The 23,224-nt window shown below is 42.1% G+C and overlaps 1 protein-coding gene across 5 annotated transcripts; it reads left to right on the forward strand.

The window, feature by feature from the left end:
* The first annotated feature begins 1,574 nt into the window (after positions 1-1,574).
* srpk3 (SRSF protein kinase 3) lies at positions 1,575-22,637 on the forward strand. 5 transcript variants are annotated; one of them, XR_006095791.1, is made up of 19 exons: positions 1,575-2,464; positions 4,700-4,796; positions 7,869-8,800; positions 12,327-12,435; positions 12,562-12,649; positions 12,855-12,942; positions 13,024-13,130; positions 13,267-13,432; positions 14,452-14,477; positions 14,954-15,046; positions 15,665-15,719; positions 17,368-17,586; positions 17,747-17,844; positions 17,944-18,051; positions 19,129-19,198; positions 19,348-19,440; positions 19,999-20,666; positions 22,074-22,173; positions 22,620-22,637. XR_006095791.1 is itself a non-coding variant. In XM_042408760.1 (17 exons), exons 1-17 carry the CDS (start codon positions 2,455-2,457, stop codon positions 20,181-20,183), a joined length of 2,544 nt encoding a protein of 847 aa, XP_042264694.1. In that variant the 5' UTR covers positions 1,575-2,454; the 3' UTR covers positions 20,184-21,530. The 5 variants fall into 5 exon arrangements, 4 of the variants coding, with proteins under 4 accessions (XP_042264694.1, XP_042264695.1, XP_042264696.1 ...); XM_042408760.1 differs by lacking the exons at positions 22,074-22,173; positions 22,620-22,637 and having other exon boundaries at positions 19,999-21,530; XM_042408761.1 differs by lacking the exons at positions 22,074-22,173; positions 22,620-22,637 and having other exon boundaries at positions 4,703-4,796; positions 19,999-21,530.
* The last annotated feature ends 587 nt before the right edge of the window (positions 22,638-23,224 follow it).

Genomic DNA, 23,224 nt, shown 5'->3' on the forward strand with positions numbered 1-23,224 from the left:
ATAAATAAGTGGTGGTGAAAGGCAACAGAAATTTGATCGCCCGTTTTGACAGAGAGGGATATTGACTGGTAGCCAGTATCCTGAATGAAGCAAGGTCAACTTGTGTGAGCTGAAGCTTCAGGCTGCTGATATTTTCATCAGTTCATTTTCCAACACAGTGATGGAGCCATGTCTTCTGAAACAGAATCCACAGAGAACGCTAGCTAGCTAACAGTGGCAAAACACGTTTGTCTCTACCTGATGATGTGTCGTGATTGTCGCGATTGGATATTGAAACGTATCTGGTCATTGAAATTATGCATTTTAATTTGACATTTTTTATTCATGTGAATTCTTGAGCACATTTAGATATAAAAATAACTAGCTTTTTAAATTACAAAAAAAAAAAGTAACCATTTGGCAGTACCACTGCCTACGTGGCTCACTACATGATGCTCTGAGACCCACCTGTAGGTCATGGCCCACTAGATGATGCACTGAGGCTCACCTGTGGGTCATGGCCCACTGGTTGAGAATGGCTGCTTTAATGGACACCTCAAAGGTTTTGTAGAAGCTCATAAACTGTGTCATCAGATTTTGCTGATGATAAAAGTAAAGTATTGTAATAGACTATTGTTACAGGATGGTGTTACCGGTTTCATTTCAATAAAGAATATAAATTCTTTCATCACTAGAGACTTTAGTGTCTCTATGATGGAAAATGTAATTATAAAATACTTGCTATGAATGACTGTAAGAAGGGTATGCTGATTTGGTTCTGTCAGGCACAATAAAACACCGGAGGAATCCAATTCAACTGTTTATTGTATGTCTTTGTTGCAGGTGGTGTGGCAGGTTATAGGCTGATATAGACAGGTGGTAGCTGATCTAGGCAGTGAAGGCTGACAACAACTGATACTGCTTTTTTTCTAAATAGAAAGTAGATACCATATTATCACTATACATTAAACTTAATTCATTTGGAGCAAATATCTATGGCTGCAAGCAACAAAAATATTCCAAGCATTAAGATACTATGAACATAAATGTACAAGGAGCAAAAAAACTCACAATTTCACTCAGACAAGCAATTGTTTCCAGTCGAGAATTCTGCTGCAGGTAAGTGGAAAGGGCTCATACCTGAACTCAATCCTGTATATATAGGCTCTGATCAAGCCAGGGTCCTCCTCCTTCCTGCTCCTCCTCACACAGCTCCTCCTCCAGACCTGCTCTTCACAACAGTAATTTTGAATCTGTCTGCTTTTGTTTGGTTTAATGGTGAATATGTGGAAAAGTGTTTCATGTGAAGGTTGTTTTATGACAGAATAAAATCAAACCAATCCGATAGTACTGATTTATTCAGTTATAATTAGGCATAAGAGACAAGACAGAGATACTAAACATAGTAGGAGATAGGCTACCCATGAGACCTTTTATTTTTCTTGTTTGTCCTGAGAGGAATCATGTGGGAGCCCATTTCTGCCACGAAGAAGAAAATTAAATATTAGGAAAATAGAAATAGACCTATAGTCAAGTCAAGTCACTTTTATTTGTATAGCCCAATATCACAAATCACAAATTTGCCTCAGGGGGCTTTACAACCTGTACATCAATACAACACCCTCTGTCCTTAGATCCTCCATTTGAATAAGGAAAAACTTTGACGGGAAAAAATGGAAAGGCCCTCATGAAGAGCAACAGAGGACGGACAGACATGAAATAGACGTTGTTTACAGAATAGACCAAGAAAGACAAATTACAGGAATACAACATGGAAAACAGACAAAAATGATGGGTTTATAATTTATATATGACGTAACATTCTGATATTTTGCGTCAAAATTAATCTTGATTTATCATATCAAGATAACATTTCATAATTTGTTTTCTAAGGTTTAGGGTTTCCATAGACTATTTCCTCTGGGACTGTCCCAGTTTGGGTCCAGTCCCAGCGTGGCCGGTCACTGCGCATGCGCACAGCCCGGCCCAGCATGGCCAGGCACTGCGCATGCGCACATCCCGGTGTCCGATGTCAGACTGTCAGCAGCTGTTGAGACCATGAACGGTAGGACCGAGACAGCAAATAAAACACACCCAGAATAACCGAGAAGACCCGGTGCTGACCGGTACTGTGACCGGGCCGGGCTGCAGGAAGAGCCGCTATTCTATCGGTCTGCTGCTGGAGCTAACGGAGCTAACGGAGCTAACTAACGGACAGCGGACCGTCAGCTGTTAACAACCGGGGCTAACGGGCTAGCTGACAGGCCACTTGCTCACCACGCTGCACCGCACTGACCCGCTCTGACCCGGGTTAACTTGTGGACAGTCTGAACCGGACTGTCTGCTGCTTCCACCGCCGGGTTCTGGTGAAATTCAGCAGGTTAACGGAGGCTAACAGGCTAGCTGTCAAAGTACCGTCAGTCCAACCGGGATAGACCGCTCTGACCCGGTTCGGTTTAGGGACTGGGAGCCAGGATGTTGATAGGTAAAGTACTCCAGAACCGTATCTATGTCCCGGTGCAGCTGTCAGTGCTGTCGGTGCAGTTTGGTGTCTGATTCGGTGTCCTTTAAATCAACACGCTGAACTCCGGTTTGCACGGCTAGCATGCTATGCTAGGTAGCATTGGCTAACGGTACCAGCCTGCGACTGCTGCTGCTGTCTCTCAGTTCAGTTCAAAGGAGCTTTATATGGAAACATACATGTATAAAACAAAAAATTACATACTGTAAGTAAAGATCTACTAGAATAAACAGAATGAGATAATATGTCACATTGCAATATTATATAATAAGAATAGGTAAATGTTTTATTTTAATTTATTTATTTGCACACACACAAGACTGCACAATATCCAGATAATAAATATTAAAGATGTGACAGGAGAGGTCAAGAATCCACTTGCTTATACAGCGGATCCTCCCCTCAAGGAGAAAAATAAACAACAATAAAAGAAAAAAAAAGCTAACATAATTTAGGAAAATACAACAAAAATTAAATGACAACAAATTAACAGAATGATCATACAAATAACTAAAATTAACTTAAAATTTCAAACAGAAGATTATTTTTTTTCCTGTTGAAACATATCTACAGATAAGTAAAGAGAAAATAAAATAGAAAAAATGTAGACATTCTAGTTTAATATATAAATACAAGTAAGTGAGAACTATATAAACACTGCAACATTTTTTAAAGAAGTGTACGCAAAGATATCTGATCTGTATTTACGTACAGTAAGTATGTACAGAGATCAGCACGTGCACGTGCAAATGGTCAGTGCATTGGACACCCTTTTCTGGTCACAACAGCTCACAGATCTTGCTGCTGTGTTTGCACATCGCTGTATTTCAGCCCAGCAGATACGGAAGTTTTTTTGTTATTAGCCATGTTTTCAAAATCTCTCTGGGAGATTATATTCTGTGGGTCGTATATGTCTCTGATGTCTTGGTGCATTAAGCAGGTGATTCAAAAGTGCAGCTAGATTTCCACCTCCTGCTGCGTGCAGTGGGTGCTCGCTCAGTCTGTTTTCTCTGGGGAACCAGAGTGCTCACTGAGTCTGAGCGTAGTCAAGGATTTCCTTAGTGTTGGATCGGCCACAGTGGTCATGTAACCTGCCACTGTCTCTTTTTAGGGCCAAACAGCATTCCAGTCAAATAGTTTTCTTTTTGTTTTCTTGTAATTTGATTTAGTCTAACCTTCTCTGCCATACTCCATTCAGAAAATTAGTCAGAAATGACTTCAGAGTTTTTCTAAAACTAAATATTTGCTGGTAAATTCAGCACAAGTGTGATCCTCCAGGTAGCATTTACTTACCTTAAATCTGAGCTTTTATAATTGGTTCATGCTGGTCACTGCAGCACTTCAGGATGTGTATATTTATACCTCTGTATGCTGATGGTTTGTTGTCATGTGTGTTTGAATGTGTATGTGATATGTATCTGGGTTAATTGCATCACAGTGTGTATGATGTCTGACCTAAAAAAAAAAAGTGATACATTTAATGTTATATTTGTAATATAAAACTAAGTTTTTGCCAAATTAAAGCACAAAGAAGGATATTTTTTAGATCTCAAGTCATTTTCCAGCATTCAAGTTTCATTTATTCAAGTTTGCCAATGCAGAAAAAAAGTGTCACATTTCAAGATTTTTTTAATGCTGTTTGGTGTATGATATGAATATTAAAGTAAGAAGAGATTAAAGAGACAAAAAAACGCCTTTGATTTTAAAGGATTGAGAATATAATACTCTTGCTCAATTGCTCTTAAATGTTTTGCTGAAATAGTTTTCGAAAATTGTACCTGTTTATGCGTCATAACTGGATTTAGTCTGTAATCAGTTATTGTATATTAACTGGATATTGTGTGCGCTCGTTTGTAGTGTGTGACAGTTGTATTTGTCTCTTTATGTTGTTTGTATTCATTGTTGTAACAATGTTTATGCTGCTCTCTTGGTCGAGTCACCCTTGAAAAATAGATTTTAATCTCAATGAGATTTATACCTGGTTACATAAAGGATAAGAAGAAGACTCCTCATAATTCTCTGAAGGGATTAACTCGTGTTCCAGGAGTCAAATGGTTGTTAATGTGGAACAAATCTCTTAATTACCAAATTTTTAAATGGAGTTCGATGTGAGCCAATGGAACCTCGTGTTAATGAACTGGAGGTGTGTTCACGGAGGACGTGGCGTGTAGCTGAATGTGAATCTTTGTCTTCTCTCAGCAGCGGTCGGCGCTGGAACTGGAAACCCCGCCTCCACCGGCAAGAAGCACCGGCGGAGAGGCAAAAAGAACCGGAGAGTCCGAAAAGAGGAAGGAGGGTAAGAAACCAGCAGAGACCGTAGACCAGACACACCGATGACCTCCCTACACACACACACACACACACGGATACACACTGAGGCTAAGATTAGCTCTGTGTGTGTGTGTGTGTGTGTGTGTGTGTGTGTGTGTGTGTGTGTGTGTGAGAGAGAGAGAGAAACATAATTTGCAGCTTGTGGGATGAGTTTCACTAAGAAACTTTGTTGTATCTTGTTTGTTGAACAGACATGTTGCGCCAACTAATTATAAATCCATCAATAAGAGCTGATGTGGTGATCTAATTGGTATTGGGGCTGATATTGACATTATTAAGTGGATCAGACAGATCTGACAGATTCACATGAAACACAGTTCAGTGTGGTCAGATGTTGGAAGCTGGTTCAGTCAAAGTTTATCTGTGTGAATATTTAATGTAGTGTTTTAATGTAGTGATGTGTAAATCTGATGTTCAAACCAGATCAATCTGCACTTTGTGTATGAATAGAAATGTAGAAAGGAGACATTGTGGTTTTAGCAGGAGTTAGCATTGAAGCCAATTGTTGACCAGCAGTGAGTGCACACAGCATCTCACAGTGGGGTGGTCCTCATCACTGTCGACCTTGGTCCATTAACTTTTTAACTGAAAATACCATCCACTGAAGGAATCTGGGATTTGAGAGGATAATTGACAGATTGATTACAACATTATGATATTAAAAGGGATTTTAATGGGTTTCTGAATGGATGGTGGAGTTTTTATTGTGTAAGAACCTGTTAAAATTGATCAAATACCATGAAAACCATCAAACATGTTAGTTATCAGGTCAAAGTGACCTTTGACTCTGCACATTACTTGTTTTAAGGTTCAAATTCAGAGATGCTGCTCAGAATCAGTTTTATTGGCCATGTATGGTGATGCATACAAGGAATTTGACATCGGTTTCTAGTGGCTCTCGTTCTTATGCACAACAATGTTCAGTAGATACACATGGACATACAGTTCTGTAGCGCCTATGAGAGGCGGGAAGTTGGAACAGATGAAGACCAGGGTGTGAGGGATCTGCAGCGATTTTCCCTGCCCGTTTCTTGACTCTTGAGGTGTACAAATCCTGGATGGTGGGCAGGTCAGCACCAATGATCTACTGTCTGTTGTAGTCTTTTCCTGTCCTGTTTGGTGGCCAACCCAAACCAGAGACCGCACAAATGAATAAAAACAGGAAAAGTACCAGAGAGCACAACACCGGGGCAGCCCTCCACTGCTCTTATCTTCACGGTAGTTAATGAATTTTAAGGAGTCGCCTGCCCTGGTAGTCTACTGGTTAAGACACATATAACAAACCGCAGCATTCGCACATAATTTCAGGCTACAGACCCTCTCTCTACTCATGTTTCCTGTCTCTCTGTACTTTCGACTGTATATAAAGGCAAAAAAAACAAATATTGATGACCCTTTGATATATCACAGTCCTTAGTGGGGTTGTTGGTTTGAACTCTGTCCTAACTTTAATGTAAATTAAACCAGCTGACTCCAGAATGGACTGCTGACAGTCCTGTGGAGTTCCACAGGGTTCCATCCTGGGTCCTCTGGGATGTGGTGATTGTGAAGCTTTATGTTTCCATTACAGAGAGAGAGAAATGTTGTGCCTGCCAGACCAAACTGAGAGCAACCAAACCTAGTGTTTTTATGGCAATTATTCAGTGAATAGGATTTAAAACCAATGTATTCCATTGAGCTTCTGATTAAAAAAAAAAAAAAAAAAAAGACAAATGATTAAACCTGTTGAGTAAACCAGATACGACATGGGAATTAAATAGCTAGGCTAACAGTTTCCATCTGCTTACAGTCTTTGTGCTAAGCTAGCTGGTGACCTGCTGACACAAACAGGTTTGGTGCTCAGCCCAGTGCGACTCAGATCCATTAATAGAACCAGAGACTGAATCATGATCCCACAACACACACACACTCTGCAGTCTATTTCAGTGCAGCTCCGGCAAACCTCAACAATGTCCATGACTCAGAGCAGCTGTGTGTGTGTTGCAGTATGTGTGTGTTACAGTGTGTGCGTGTATGCATGTGTGTGTGTGTGTGTGTGTGTGTGTGTGTGTGTTTCACAGATATATGATCCATGTTGACTGTTTCATGCAGCATAATTCAGTTGAATGTACCTGGTTACAGTGACGTCATTATGATGTCATCACCCACAATCTGAAGTTGGACTCCGCAGTGCCACCATTCAGGACTGACTGATGTTCTTAGTTTATTTTTAGCTTTATGCCTTTATGAGACAGTTACAGGAACAAGAGAGGAGAGAGGTGATGCTGACAGGCAAATGACTACTATAAAGTGGTACAGTTGACAAGAGACCGTAATCTCAGAGTAAACAGACATGATGGAGGACGGAATGTAATGTCAGAGACATATCAACATGTTAGTAAGATTTTATTTATAAAGCTTCTTTGGTGGTCAGACTGAAAACAATGTAGGCCTCTGTGTTGGTGTGTGTGTGTTGTTTCAGGTGCATACACTCACCAAGCACTTTATTAGAAACACCTGTGCAATCTAATGCAATTCAATACAACAGCTCTGCCATGAATTCTACTTTTACAAAGCTTATAGGTGGTGTGTGCATATACCCCAATAAAAAAATTGGGCTGGGTGATAAAATGTATTCACACAAGAATCTCAATTCTTCTGTGATTCTGAATCAATTTATGGATTTCAAAAATTGATTTTTTTTTGGCGGAACAAAAAAGGTTGAACTGAACAGAGAGGGAAGTGTAGCATCCTGACAGTTTACAGTGCAACACACTAGAGTTATCGTAAAGTTCATCTTCATGTTGTATGTAATTATCAAGTTAATGATGATGTTTGCAGAGGAAGTATTTAGTGAATCCTTGGTACTCAATCACCTAGAGACTAACGTTTACTCCAGCATTAACAATCCAACTCACACTGTAGCACTTTACTTCACCCTGTGAAGAAAATACATTTCATTTCCTGCAGCTAGTGCAGAAAAGCTGTTACTATCTTATGCCTCTGATAGATGATCTGATGAGCAATAAATTAATAACTTACTTTTTTTCTGTTTCAGGTCTGATGACCTCTGTGATCTTCAAAGTCTGAACCCTGACAGCAGCCTGCCCCCGACACCATCGCAGAGTTACCCCCAAAACACCCAGCTGCCCCCCCAAAATACTCCAGAAACTACCACACCAATAGGAAATACGCCAACACATCCCGAAGATACCAATGAAACCACTACAGTACCCCAACAAGAACTCCCACACTTACCCAATGAAAACAGCCCCCAACGCCCCCAGAGTGACCCCCGAGCACCTTCACCACGCCCCCAGAATACCCGCCAGAGCACACCACCCCCTCTGGATACAGTAGATACCCCTTTACCAGCCCCAAGATTTCCTGAAAATACCTTTCAAACTGCCCCGCTTCCCCCCCTGACTGTGCCAGTGACTACCCAGATCTTCAGCCAATCACCTCCTGCCACATCTCAAAGTCCCACCCATAGTCCCAGCCAATCACCGCCAACTGTTTACCAAAATATTAGCCAGAATTCCTCCAGATTGCCTCACAGAACTTTTGAAAATGTCTCCCAGAGTCTGTCTGGTAGGAAAACAGAATCCCAGCATCCCTCCAAATCACCTCCAACCTTACCCCAGAATATTACCCACAGTCCCTCTGCCCAGCATCCTGCCAAAGCTCCTCCCACCCCTCCATTAAGCCCCTCCCACCCTGACCCCTTCCTGCTGAACTCGGTAACCTTTACCTCCAGTGTCTCCTCCCACCTCTACTCCCCTCTCTGCTCCTCCTCTGCCTCTTTCCTCTGTCCCCTTGACTCTCTGGCCCCGCCCATCGGCCTGCCTCCCATGATGGCATCAGCCCCCACTCATCTGACCACACCCCCAACGACTATGAGTCCGCCCCCTCCTCAATTGACGCCGCCCCCTGCACACCTGTTGGGCTCTGATGATGAAGAGCAGGAAGACCCTTCAGATTATTGTAAAGGTGAGTTTATCAGAGAAAACTGAACAAGAGACTCACAGAAAGTCTTTGATCCGTTAACATTAATGTTGATAAAATCTCAGTAGCTCTCTGTAGGTCAACTCCAATATAGTGAGCCAAATATATGTAGAATGTTTTGTGATTATTGTGGCCAAAAATGCTTGATTTTGCAGCAGCTTTTCCAAAAAATTGCAAAACAATTTGCAATGTTTTATGTGTTCTTTTTGCAGTAAAATCAAGAGAACTGGAAAAATAATGCAATTTTTTTTATTTACTATCAATGAAAAGTCATATGTAATCACTTCCTTCAATAAAAAACATACTACATATCACAGAAACAACTATATTTCAGTTATTTTAAATGTATTTTCTGAACATGAGAGCCATTGGCTCAAAGTTATATAAAAAAAGAAAATACTGTGCTTGAGTTCCATTTATATCATTGCTGAATGCAAGCTATGCGCTCCAATGACGTAAGCTACCACAACAAAAAATGCAAAAATTGGTCCAAATTACAAGCCACAAGCGGTCTTCATGCGGAAAAGAATCTCTAATTTAGCAAATTGCAAGCTCTCGCAAATAAGATTTCTTGAATTAACGTTCAATTATTGCAATCATAAAATTGCAATTACCTGGAGAGATTGGATAAATTATCCAAAATAGATAGTTTTGATTGGTCTTGGTTGATGAGAATTTGATGCATCCATTCATCCATTTTCCGCTGTTTATCTGGGTCCCAGTTGCAGTGGCAGTTTATATGTCCGTCTACCGAGCCACCTGCCCCATCTCCTCCTGGAGGAACCAGAGACTTTCTCAGGGCTGATGGGATATATAATCCCTCCAGTGGGTTCTGGCTCTTCCCCGGGTTTCCTCCCAGTTTGTCCAGAATACTGATCAGATGCTGAACCTCCTCACCAATGGTTCTCCTCTTCCTCCTGGATATCTGAGCTCCTTACCCTGTCTCTAAGGCTGAGTCCAAACACCCTGCCAAAGAAATGCACTTCAGCTGTTTAGATCTCATTCTGTCAGTAAATACCCAGAGACCAGATACACAGCTGAGGACTGGAACAGAGCCTCAACTTCAGGCTCTGTTCCCTCTGAACCACAAGAGTTTGATAACAGGGTCTGCATTACTGCTGACCTGACACACTCCATCTTACCCTCACTTGTGAACAAGAACCTGAGATACTTGAACTCCATTTACTTGGGGCAGAGACTCACTCTCCTCCTGAAGATAACAGTTCACTCTTTCCTGTTTCCAAGACATTGGCATGAGAGTCTGAGGCCTCTGGACTGCATCCAGTATCAGAGGCCTCAGACTCTCTTGCCAACATCTTCACACAAAGCTGCAAACATCTCAGTGCACGCTGGAGTTCACAGTCTGATGAAGACAGCTGAACCACATCTTCCACATAAAGCAGGGATGTAATCAGGGATGTCATCATTCATCATTCTGGAGACTCTGCACACCTCAGCTGCACCTTCAGATTCTTTCCATGAAAATCACAAACAGAATCTGTGACAAGACTCATCGATGGTGGAGCACAACACTCACTGAGAACATGTTTGATTTCCTTCAGAGAATGTGGACATAGCTCACTCTGGTTATACAACAAGCAGATGGCGTTTTCTAAGTTTTGTAAGGTCCCAACTATCCCATTCAGGCAACCTAGAAAGATGTCCTGATGGTTGGAGTTTACCCTCTTTTTTTTTTTAAACAAAAGGAAACCACCCTCGTCTGCCAGTCCACAGAAATTGTCCCCAACCGTTATGTGGATGGAAAGATGTGGCTACCAAAACAGCCCAAATTGTCCAGAGCCTTCAGCTTCTCAGGGTGAATCTCATCCACCTCTGGCGCCTTGCCAGTGTGGAGCTTTTTGACCTACTTCAATGACCTTCGCCAGAAAAATGGATAAGACTACTTCCCCTGAGCCCTCCAGCTCTGCCTCCTCTATAGAGGATGGGTGAGTCAGCAACTTCCTTGAGTGTTCCCTCAACCATCTGTTAATATCCTTAGTCAGTAGTTGTCCATCGCTTGCTAAAAACAGCCTGGGCTAAGCTCTGCCTGCCCTTTCTGAGATGTCGTCTGGTTTGCCAGAACTTCCTCGAGGCCAACTGAAAGTCTTTTTCCGTGGCCTTCCCCATTTCCTCTCAAGCCAGACTTTTTGCTTCTGTGACCACAGATGTCCTTCTGGCTTCCAGATACCCGTCTGTTGCTCCAGGAGTCCCCTGGGCCAACCAAGAGTGAAAGGACTCCTTCAGCTGGACTGCCTCCTTCACAGCTGGTCTCCACCAGTATCTTATTAGTCAGGAACCACTGACTTTGCCTCCACAATGGAGGTTTTAAACATTGCCCACTCAGATTCCATGTTCTCAGCCTTCCTTGGGATGCAGGAAAAACTCTGGACAGGGGGCCTCTGCCAGATGTTTTCAGTTCACCCTCACTACCCATTTGGATTTTCCATGTCTGTCCATCAGTTTCCCCTACTACCTGATCAAACTCACCACCACATGATTATCAGCTGTAAAATCTGATCCTCTCAGAGTGTTAAAGACATACAGACACAGATCTGATGAAAAGACTGTGATGTTGATCATCAGTCTTTGGTGTTCTGCCACCAGGTCTACTTATCAACCACTTAATATTCAAACATGATGTTCATTAGGAACAATAAATGACTAGCAGTGCTCAGGCTCAGATCAGGCTGCATGTTCCTCCCAGTAACCCTCCTCAATCGTTGCCCAAGTGTTGTTGAAGTTCCCTGACTGAACTATGGATCCTCCAGGTGGTGTCCTCACCAGGACCCACCAAGAAACTCCAAGAGGACCAGATACTCAGATCTAACACTTAAAGATTTCCTTTCTTAGACCTCTTAGATATATATAGGTGATGCGGGAAAACTTTTAAGGCCATGTTCAGATGGAAAACTGCCCTATGTTAAAACAGTACAGGGGCTGCGGTGGTGGGATTGTGCTGTTTGAGGTACCGGTGAGACAATTAGATATGATCCAGGAAGTGGAGTTGGAGGTATGGATTAATGCTTTTATAGAGGTTAAAACACTGCAAAGCGGTTTGTTAAACTCATGGACAGGATTTTACAGCTCTGGAAAGTTTCACAGTGACAGTTGTTTTATCTGTCATTGTGACAATTGCGAGGTAAACAGTCAAACACAGCGTCCACGTTACAAAGTAATCCAAGAATGTGCGCTTGTGTGTATGTGATTGGCCAACACAGCGCCTTGCTGGATGACGTCGGGTTGCGTTGCAGCAAAAGTTTTTGCTGGATGACCACTGCGTTTTTTTGCCAAGCCATCTGCGGTGGCACCCCTGCTGCATAAACACACTGCCACCATTCAAATCAATGGGAGGGCTCCATTTTTTTCATGCACTGCTGTTTTCAGTCTGAATGCGACCTGCTGTCAACCCCCAGACCACAGACCTGTACTTGGGTTTCCACAGTGATATCTACAGTGTCTCTGGTTCCCTGCTGTATTCTCTACAGTTTATTCTGTTGTGTTTGTGTTCCAGGTGGTTACTACCCAGTGAAGATTGGTGATCTGTTTAACGGGAGGTACCACGTTGTCAGAAAACTCGGCTGGGGACATTTCTCTACCGTGTGGCTCTGCTGGGATCTGCAGTACGAAACACACAATAACACACACACACAGTTTATCTTTTTTTGAAACACTTTTATAGCATCAGCACTGGTTGTATTTAACCCGTTCAGTCACAACATCTCAACCTGCGTCTCTGTCTGCTTTAGGAAGAAGCGTTTTGTGGCGTTGAAGGTGGTAAAGAGTGCTCCACATTATACTGAAACGGCTCTGGATGAGATCAAACTGCTCAGATGTGTGAGTTTCCCAACCCCTGGGCTGTGGACTAGTAGCAGACCATATAACAGTTGCTACAGGGCTAAAAGCAAACAATATGATTTGCATGACAAAAGCTGAATAATAATTCTAAAACTAAATATCCAGTTTTTGCTGTTATTACACTGAAATAAAACAATAACACACTGTCATCAGGGCAGAAGGTAACCAGTCTGTTTGTGTCCAGGTGAGGGATAGTGACCCCTCTGACCCCTACAGAGAAACCACCGTCCAGCTGATCGACGACTTCAAGATCTCCGGAGTCAACGGAGTCCGTATCCTTCATCATCACCTGTCTGTTTCTCTGTCTGTCTCTCAGCTGTATGTCGGTCAGTAGTTTCCTTAGCCTCTCTCAGATGTCTGTATGGTTTTAGAGGTTCTGGGTCATCAGCTGTTAAAGTGGATCATTAAGTCCAACTACATGGGCCTTCCTCTGGTCTGCGTCAAGACCATCATCAGACAGGTAAAACACACACACACACACACAGGTAACACAGTCCCATCATCCATTGTAGACTTAGTCCTGACATCAGAGACTGTGACATGACCTTGCATGTGTGTTTGTGTATTTACCTGCGTGTGTGTGTGTGTGTGTTCAGGTGCTGCAGGGTCTGGACTACCTCCACACCAAGTGTAAGATTATCCACACAGACATCAAACCAGAGAACATCTTATTGGACGCCGATGAGGTTTACATCAGGAGATTGGCAGCTGAGGCGACCATCTGGCAAAGAGCTGGAGCCCCGCCCCCTTCTGGGTCATCAGGTGAGGAGCAGCGACGTGATTGGTCCGACAGACATGCCTGTAAACAGCATTTACTGGTGTTCTGAGACAGACTGACTCCAACGTTTGTGATGTTCACTGTTCGAACAGTTTTTAGACTTTTACAGTGTTTGAAGACCAAAAACGTTCTTCTAAACATTTTAGTAAAATTGTGAGATTTGCTGAAATTTGTCGCACTATGTATATCCATCTCCCAAAAGCAGCCAAACATATCCCGAAAGCTTTGAGCTCTATTTATTGTCAAAAATATTCCCATCGCTTCCTCTTACGGGCACCATTTCTAACGCCTGCGCACAAAGCCACAAAAGCGTGTTGATGTAACTATGATAACAAGCAACCGTAAGCTGTCGTGTCCTCAGCTGATTCATAATAGATCTCTCTGTGAGACGCTTTCACCGTCACGTCCACTGAGCCCTGAAGACCGAAATCCTGACACTCAGACAATTTAAAACCTGTAGGACAGAGATGGATCCGAGTCAAGCTTTCATTAGACTGTGTCTCACAGTGCGACAAGACAGGAATCTATAATCACACAGTATGAAGGGGCCCTGTAGGTGGTAATCAGCAAATCAATGAAAACACGAATAGATTGATCAGTAATACAGCCTCAGTTTCTCTCAGAGGTTTATATGGATCCTTCTGTGATTCTCACTTCAGTCAGTTTGTCTCCAGTGGAGTCAGACAGCAGTGTTACTGGGAGCTGTGATTTCCACTCTGCTCAGACAGACAGACAGCTGTCTCACCTGTCTGCCTGTCTGTCTGTCTGTCTGTCTGTCTATCTGCTTTCTGAGCTGTCTGCTTCTCTTCTCTTTTTTACACAGTTTTAATTCTTCTGTTTTTTCCTGTCTGTCTCTGTCTGTCTGTCTGTCTCTCTTTAATTATTCCTGTCTTCATGTTCACTTCTCCATCTTCACCTCCTCTGTTCCTGTTTCTCATGTTCTTTTCCTGTCTCTCTCCCTCTCTCCCTGTCTGTCTGTCTGCCTCTGTGTCTCTCTCTCTAGTTAGCACGGCTCCCAGGGATCTACAGGTAAGTGTCCAGGTGTGACGCCTGCTGTGTTCTCATTGGTTACTGCCCTTCAGGTATTTCAGGTGTGTCCACCAGGTGTCATTAACCGCAGAAAAAGGCTGCGAGATGATTGGATAAAAAAAAAAGTCCAGCTGGTTGGATGTAAAATATAAAAAAAACAAACTCTGAGCAGGAAGTCGTCCTTCAGATGCACAGCACATACTGCAATGCTAACGTCACTGTTTGATTCCCGTCCAGTTGTTGCATGTGTCACCCCCCCCCCCCCTCCAAAAATGCAGGAAGTGTGTGTGTTCAGTAGTCTTGTAGTGTCAGTAACGCAAAGTGTGTGTGTGAGCTCTTAAACAGCATTATTACATTGTTGTTGTATAGAAACTTCACTTTGTGTTCTGCTGTCTCTCTCACCACCCTGTGTGTGTGTGTGTGTGTGTGTGTGTGTTTGTGTGTGTGTGTCTGTGTGTGTGTGTGTGTGTGTGTAGGCTGGTAAACTGTCTAAAAACAAGAAGAAGAAGTTGAAGAGAAAAGCAAAGCGTCAACAAAGATTGTTAGAGGAGAGACTAGTGGACATACAGGTACTGTAATATTACTGTAATACAGCCGTAACACTGCCGTAATATAGCTGCTAACAGTCCATTAGGGTAAGAACATCATGGCGGGTGTGTTGTGTAGTGAAGCGGGTGGGTCGTCTAAGTCTGCAAGACTGCAATCAGACCCTTCTCTAACACAGCCATAATACTGCATTAACTTAGTGGTAATGGCATAAAGACTTTTACATACATTTCAGTCTTCAGAGAATCGAATATTCGTTTTTGAACAAACACCTGTGTCACAGTTGTCTGGTTATATTGTCTGTTACTAAAAATGAATCCACACCTGCCAGCCAATCAGAATCCAGTCTTATCTCAGTTGCCATGGTATAACAAATGTTATTGTATTTTAATTGATTTTATTATTGATTTTAGATTTCATATTTTATGATGTTCTTTAAGTAAAGCACTCTAGGTTCTACTCTATTACTACTATAATATTACTGTAATAGTACTGATGGACTGCTGCTGTTAATACAGCCTGTTCTACTACTTCCACTACTTACTACCACTGTAATTTATAATGTCAAGGCAGCCAATCATAATTAAATAGGATATGACTGCTCCCTTCAGAATACATGTTTGTGTTTTTGTTTTGTTCAGAGGATGGAGGAAGAAGACGGTGTGTTTTTACAGCCTGACGACACAGACAGTAACGGTGAGTACACTCTGCTTCTGATACTGTATTAATAGATAACTAGAAAATGCAATTTCTGTAGATATTGCGTGTGATTGCTGAAAGCGAATTTAGATTGCATAACTGGAAGCTGAACACTATTGAAAAATCTAGCAAGACTAAAATCTGCAATGGGTGGAAGTGAACCTACACCCTCATGCATGTAAGACAAACATGTTATGCACTGAGCTAATATGTCACACAGGAATGTCAGGCCAGATTCTGCTATTTAGTCTGTCAATTGCATGAATTTGACAAAGCAGTTCAGCTCAGCTCATTAAGCAGATTGACATCAACTGGGCTCCTTCATCCTTCAACTCTTCTGAGTTCTGCCCTAAGCGGGGCTCGAACTCACAGTCTTTGGATCTAAAAGGAGTTCAGAAGTGTCATGAGCTTAAACCACTGGACTACTCACACATGCTATGTAATACAGGAAAAGATGTCTTTAACAAGCATATCAGTCCACATTTTAGGTAATAATGTTAAGGTGAGCTAGAGTGGAATTGAATTATGGTACAGGATAAAGATGTGAAGCAACTTTGTACATGAGAGCAATATTATGAGGAGCACTGCAGTGAGCAGGTATCGAACACACAACCTTGTCATCTAAGGTGAAGCTGATCAGAGAACAGTGCTCTAAACCACTGAGCCAACAGACACTCACAAAAATGAGAGGAAAAAAATCTCCCTTTTGATGATGAAAATGTATTTGTCTTAAACCAGAGCTTGAAGCCCAAAGATTTGTACATCATTAGTGAAAGCACGACTAGTTTAACATGAGAATGAATGATATGTGTAAAATGTGTTTGACGGAAGAGAGAATCTGTAAGTTTAAGAAACCGGAGTGAGAGGAGACACACATCCTGCAGACTGTATTGCAGTCAATGAGAACATGACAGGGACTCTCTATCAATTAAGGTTCAGATCTCAAAAACTATAAGTCCTAAGTGAAATGTATTTACATTTTTAGAGAGAGGAGGCTTGTGGCAACATACTGAGGCAAGATATGTGCTTGAGGAGTTAAAATTGTGGGAGTGACAGCAGTTTAGAAAAAACATTTTTGGTCTAAAATTTTCTGTGCTCTCCACTGTGCCTAATCACATGACACACTGGTGAGACCTGAAAAAGTCTGAAAAACCCCTGACTTTGGGCTTAAATTGCTGAAAAATGACAAAAGATATCACTAAACAATCTGATAACTTTGAAAGTTCAAAGTTTGTGAAGTGAACATTTTACAGTTTGAATGGCGTCTGTACAATAAGGGACTTCCGAGCAGTTGAGTGTCAAAGTGACCAAGGTTCCAACTCAGTTGGACGGTTCGTCCCATAGACTGCCATTATAAATTTTAATGTTTTAAAAAATTATATAAAATCGCTGAAACATGTTACATTTCAGAAAAATACAAGCACACATCTGCTGAATGAGTTTCACAGATTGACAGTTGAATGGTTTTTATAGCACAAAGTATGCAGCAGTTGAAACGCGGCAAAAAACGTACAGAAGACGGAATAAGAATAAAGAGTGAGAAGAACAATGTGTGATTGCTTCCGGCAATCACACCATAAAGGCGCTTCAGTTGAACTTGTGTGGTGCTTACAGGCTCCCGCTGAAGTGTTTCTATGTTCCACAGGCTCTCTGGTCGTCAACGGCAACACTTCCTGCTCCACAGCCAATAGCAAAGCGAGCCCAGACTCAAACTGCTCCTGGTTGGAGGACAGGTGTAACGGCCACGCCCCTGGCCGTTTCTCCAGCCCTGCCTCCGGCCTATCAGGGTTCTCCAGCTCTGTGATGTCAGCAACGTCTGAGTCAGCACTTTCTACACAGTCGGGATACTCGAGCGGACGAGATGGTGACTAATCACACGCACACAGATAAATATATACAGTATATAGTATGTTTATATATACTGTATATAAATATAAATAGAATAAAAACATGTACATATATATAGTATAAATATATACGTATATACACACACCTAACAGGTAACATCATCTCTGTCTCTTCAGTGTGCAGCGCGTCAGATTTTGTCCTCAGTCCTCTGGATCCTCGGAACGCAGACAAACTGAGAGTGAAGATCGCTGATCTGGGAAATGCATGCTGGGTGGTGAGACGCTCTTCATCATCATTACTTCTTCATCTGTGTTTGTTTAACATTAACCAATCAGACACATCCTCTCTCTTTCTCTCTGTCTCTCTCATCCAGCACAAACACTTCACTGAAGACATTCAGACCAGACAGTACAGAGCTCTTGAGGTTCTGATTGGAGCAGAGTACGGAACACCTGCTGACATCTGGAGCACAGCTTGCATGGTACAAACACACACACACACACACACACCTGCATTCAAAATTGTACTTAAGTGGTATTATCGACAAAATGTACTTATGTTTACTTAAAGTCTGTTCAAGGTGGGACTCATTTGAACCACTTTCCAAACTGTTGGATGGTTTAATCTGTTGCACTGCGTCATGTTTTATTTGTTGAACAGATATTCAGTGAGAAAAATGTAAATATGTACAGTAACCAGCCGGCAGATACATGTAATAAATAAGTGCTGAGTCCTGCTGGTAGACATGCAATACAATTCTACAAACAGTCCCCAAGTTTTTTTTTTTTTAACGGACGGGTTCACAATTTTCCAAGTGTGTCTTAAACCAGCAGTCAGGTGTCCATATGAACAGTGAAAGAGGTTTTCCTCGCTGTAATCATTCTTCCTGTTCATACTGGATATTAAAAGATCCTTCAAATGTACTTTAGGCTCTGCCGTAGTCTACTCCGTCGCTACTGTTGCAGCTGTAAAATGGTGGATAAATTGTTTCGAGCATCACACGACCCCCTTGAAATGACTCGTTTCACTATCAGAATTTGATCCATTCGGTCTCATAACATTCGGAAAGTCAAGAAGAGCTGCACGGTTAAATTATTTTATCAACATTCAAGTTAGCAGAGGGCTAACTGGAAGTTAGCTGCTCAGCCCACGGAAGTCTCTAGTGCACATGCTCTGCTTAAAGAGCATCCACAGTATCCATCCATCCGGCCAGTGCAAGAATGTCACCACCGACACCAGATCTAAAAACTCTGTATACTGTGAAATACAGAGAGATTTATCTGGCAGTGATTGATTGGTAGCATTGTTTGAACTTGTTTGGCGAAGGGCTTGAATGTAATGGACGTTCATTTATATGTAAAAGTTTCACACTGCAGGTTTAAGACAGACTTGAGAAATTGTGAACTCGCCCTTTAAGTGTCTGTTTGAGCTCCTCCTTGCATCACAGCCTCAGGTGTGTGTGCAGGAGGTCAGCAGGTTCACACTGGACTGTTCTTATGTTGACAAAGTGTACTGATGTATTGATCGATTAATTGATTGATTGATGTGAATATTTCAGGCGTTTGAGCTGGCAACAGGAGATTATCTGTTTGAACCTCATTCAGGAGAAGATTACACCAGAGATGAAGGTACTGAACATCATAGTACACATTTTAGTGCTGCAGTGTAGTACTATACTATACCACAATACTATACTAAAGTACTGCAGTATTAAGAGTACTACATCTAGTACTCCGCTCAGCATGAAGTTACAACAATACAAACTATCTGTGTTCAGATCACATCGCTCACATCATCGAGCTGCTCGGCCCGATCCCTGTGCCCTTCGCTCTGTCTGGCAGGTACTCCAGAGAATACTTCAACAGGAGAGGTGAGACGTTTTTAAATGTTCCTGTTAACGATGTCATCAGCGCGACTGAACACAGAAGCTCAGGACTCGCCTGGATTATAACATACATGTTTGAATCTGAATTAATTAAAAGGTTTCTTCTGTCGGTTTGGTGGATGGCTCTAAAAACTACAATACCCATAATCCTCAGCTGCTGTCGCTATTGAGAAGAAGCCAGTCAGACGATCAGAGCTGCTGTGAATTCAAAATGTTTTGTTGTTGACATTGTGAGCAAAACACGTCGCCGTGGTTACCGAATTCATCCAAAACTGAGTCTGAAAATTTAATCTTCAGCTTCAGCTCACTGTTAGCGAGGTGTGTTAGCTCTGTGATTGGTTGTTTGTTAGTGAAATGCACCTTAGGAGTTGACTCTAGTTTGTCTGCAGGCTTGTAGCTTCAACTTTTTAATCAAAGAACCAGATATTTTCTAAGCTAAAATGTACAGTGATGTCTGTTTCTTACCTGTCTGTCTGTCACTAACCTGTAGTCTGTCTCTCACCTGTCTGTGTGCGCGCGTGCGTGTGTGTGTGTGTGTGTTAGGTGAGCTGCGTCACATCTCAAGTCTGAAGCCGTGGGGTCTGTTCGAGGTTCTGTTGGAGAAGTATGAGTGGCCGTTGGATCAGGCGGCTCAGTTCAGTGACTTCCTGTTGACCATGTTGGAGCTGTGCCCTGACCGCAGAGCGACTGCAGCACAGTGTCTGCAACACGCCTGGCTGCAGACATGAGCACACACACACAAACAAACACACACTAGGTTTTGGCGCTATTAAGGTGTTAAGGTATACCACAGTATTTAGAAATCCTGAAGGTTTGATTTTCAATTTACACATAAACATTTGCACCCTTTTTTTTATGTTAAAAGTGACAGACTGTGTTAACGTGATGTATTGTAGTGCACAACACGGCCACCAGAAGGGCGGGCAGTCCGTCATGATAGAGAGGCAGCTGGAAGAACAGGCAGGAAAAATGAAATGAATTTATTTACAGAAGGGAACTTACAGCCAACAGAAGAGTTATTTGGAAGAAAGAATGAGCTTGAGCTGTGTGGTCATTTTTGCTGTTAACAACAAACATTGAAGTCACCCGACAGATAAAACACAGCTCGTAGACGTTTAACCTCAGCAGGACGTGTGACAGTAACCGATGTCAAGACAGCTGCTGCTAAACTCTCAACCAGCCGCAAATACTGTCAGATAGCTTACAGCCAGGTGAGAAGATGGGAAGGTAAAGTAGATATGTTCTAACCTACACGCATATGTAGACACACACACACACATGCACACTATGTTGAGGAGTGTTAGAAGTGTGTCACTCTGTGGTGGTGGTGATTTAATGTGATGAGGGAAATTATCACCTTGACCTCTTGACTGTCCTGTCATCGGATCCCTAGGTCGATTGATTGATTAAATGATTAGCTGTGCAGGTGGTCAGAGCATCATGTTTCTGCTCCATCAAATCTCATGACTGAATCCAGACGTCTCTCCCCACTGCAGCGCGTTCACTTCTACAGATGTAGTCTTGTTTGTTCACACGTCATGTAAATGAGCCGATCTATTGATCCTCCTCATACACAGACACACTTCAGTACAAATGAGGAAAAAGAGAGAAAGTAAACAAAACAGCGGTGGAATAAAACTCTGAGTAACACTCAAGTCTTCATACAAAGTTCATGTTCCGTTGAATACTGAAAGGTTTCCTCTCGTACTGATGACTTGCTTCACTTAACAGCACAGACAAGTAAATAAACTCATAGAGGTAAATAGTTATTATGATGTTTCCTGACAGCAGAGGAATAATGTTTCTCATCACTGCACCAGATAGAAACAAACTGCAGGTGAAGACGTTTGGATTCAGTCATCTTCTCTCTGCTGACCTCTGACCTCCAAACATGTTCTCATGTTGCCTTATTAAATTAAATCTGGTGTCTAACAGGCATCATGAGAAGAAAAGTCTAGTTTTAATTTCCCTCCCTGCAGGAATCTGATGTTTTCTGAACCTTTCTGTGTTTTTGATGTTTTCTCTTAAAAAAAAAAAAAATCACGTTAAACTTTACTTTTGTTTCTTTTCTGGAACTTTATTCTGCTGTTTTTGTTTTGTTTTGTTTTGTTTTTGTGCTCTTTAAGTTTTTCTGATTGTTTTTCTTCTCAGAGGTGACGTTCATGTTTGACTCTGTTCACTTCCTGCTGTCCCCTTATGAAATCAGTGATTATTGATCAATGACCTCTAAGACTGCTGAACCTCTCTGACGATGATGAATATTAGTTTTGGTTTAGACGAGCACACTGTAGCTTCCTGACAGCAGCCGACCCTCTCACTGACTCTGATCACGGTATTGATCGTATTGATCATTTCAGTTTGTAGCTCAAAGTGACCTCTGACCTCCTCACCTGTTTATCTGCTCTCACCTGTTTCTATATTCATATAATAAATAGTGCCTTGAAATGACCCCTGACCCCTGACCCCTCCCCCTCTTCCCTGTCACAGTGACATCACCAGTGACATAAAGAGTTTTTTTCTACATGTGTCCGGTCTGTGTGGAATGTTTCTTCTGTGAAAATAAAGATTAATGAAAGCTCCTCTGACATGTCTCCTGACCTTTGACCTCTGACCTGAAGGATGGGAATCAAACCAGCAACCTCAGCAGGAGGAGAGTCTGCATGCTTGCCTCTGCTGGTGACAAGAGTTTATAAGCTGAAACTAATGACTTCATTAATGGTAATTATTCACTTGATTATTCTCTATTGATCAGTTGTAAGAGTTGTCCTGCGTCATCAACACGTGACCTGATGTAAAACAAAAAGTTGTTCAGTTGATGAAGATATTTAATATCTTTCTGTCTCTTGATATCCTTGAACTTATTTTGCATTACTTTGTAGTATAGTGTTGTATAATATGGAATAGTATAATATGGTGTGTTATAGTATAGTAGGATATGCCAAAGTGTATTATGTTGGGTTGTGGTATACTGTAGTATGCTGTGTCATAGTATAATATAATATCATGTATCATAGTGTAGCATGATATGTTATAATATGTTGTATCATAGTATAGTATGACATGTCAAAGTATATTATGCCTTAGTATAGTATTTTGTGTCATAGTATAGTATAGTGTATCATAGTATTGTGTGTCACAGTATAATGTGGTGTGTCATCCTTTAGTAGGGTATGCCAGAGACAATAGGGTATTGCCATCATCATCATCATCATCAGAGGAATATGATGAGGAGGACGGGTCCTGGGTGACCCCAGTAGCTCCTACAGTTGCAGCATCGACAGGTGGACCAGGGGGAGAACTACTGACAATGATGAGAGATTTCCTGGCAGCACAGCAAAGGAGAGAGGAGGGCATGGTGGCAGAGATCTAAGGCCTGAGGGCCTCTCTTCTACTGACTAACCAGTTGGCTAAACCTGCCACAACAAAACGTTGCCCAAGCACCACCTGCTCCGAACCTGCCTGTTGTTGCTTCAGCTTAAAGCACATTGACAGCAAATAGTCCCAAACTTGAACTGTCAATACCAGAGCCCAGGTGTGGGCTCTAGCAGCAGACCTGACCAGCTAAGGCCAGAGCGGAGGCATTATACTGAGCCAAAATTGCCGCTATATTAAATGGGTGAGGACATTGAGAATTATTTGTAATGTTTTGAGCGCATTGACAAAATGTGGAAATGGCCGGAGACTGAGTGGGCATGTGGACTTATTCCACTGCTGTCTGGAAAGGCACTGGAGGCCCACTGCAATACAGACGTGAAAGCAGTGTTGCTGA

Source organism: Thunnus maccoyii, chromosome 4, assembly GCF_910596095.1.
Source record: "Thunnus maccoyii chromosome 4, fThuMac1.1, whole genome shotgun sequence".
NCBI classification, from domain to species: Eukaryota; Metazoa; Chordata; class Actinopteri; order Scombriformes; family Scombridae; genus Thunnus; species Thunnus maccoyii.

Bases quoted from the DNA above. Each gene is read 5' to 3' on its own strand.
- srpk3 (XM_042408760.1), top strand. The intron at 12,436-12,561 runs GTACGAAACACA...TGTCTGCTTTAG, and splicing joins TGGCTCTGCTGGGATCTGCA to GAAGAAGCGTTTTGTGGCGT. The intron at 14,478-14,953 runs GTAAGTGTCCAG...GTGTGTGTGTAG, and splicing joins CGGCTCCCAGGGATCTACAG to GCTGGTAAACTGTCTAAAAA.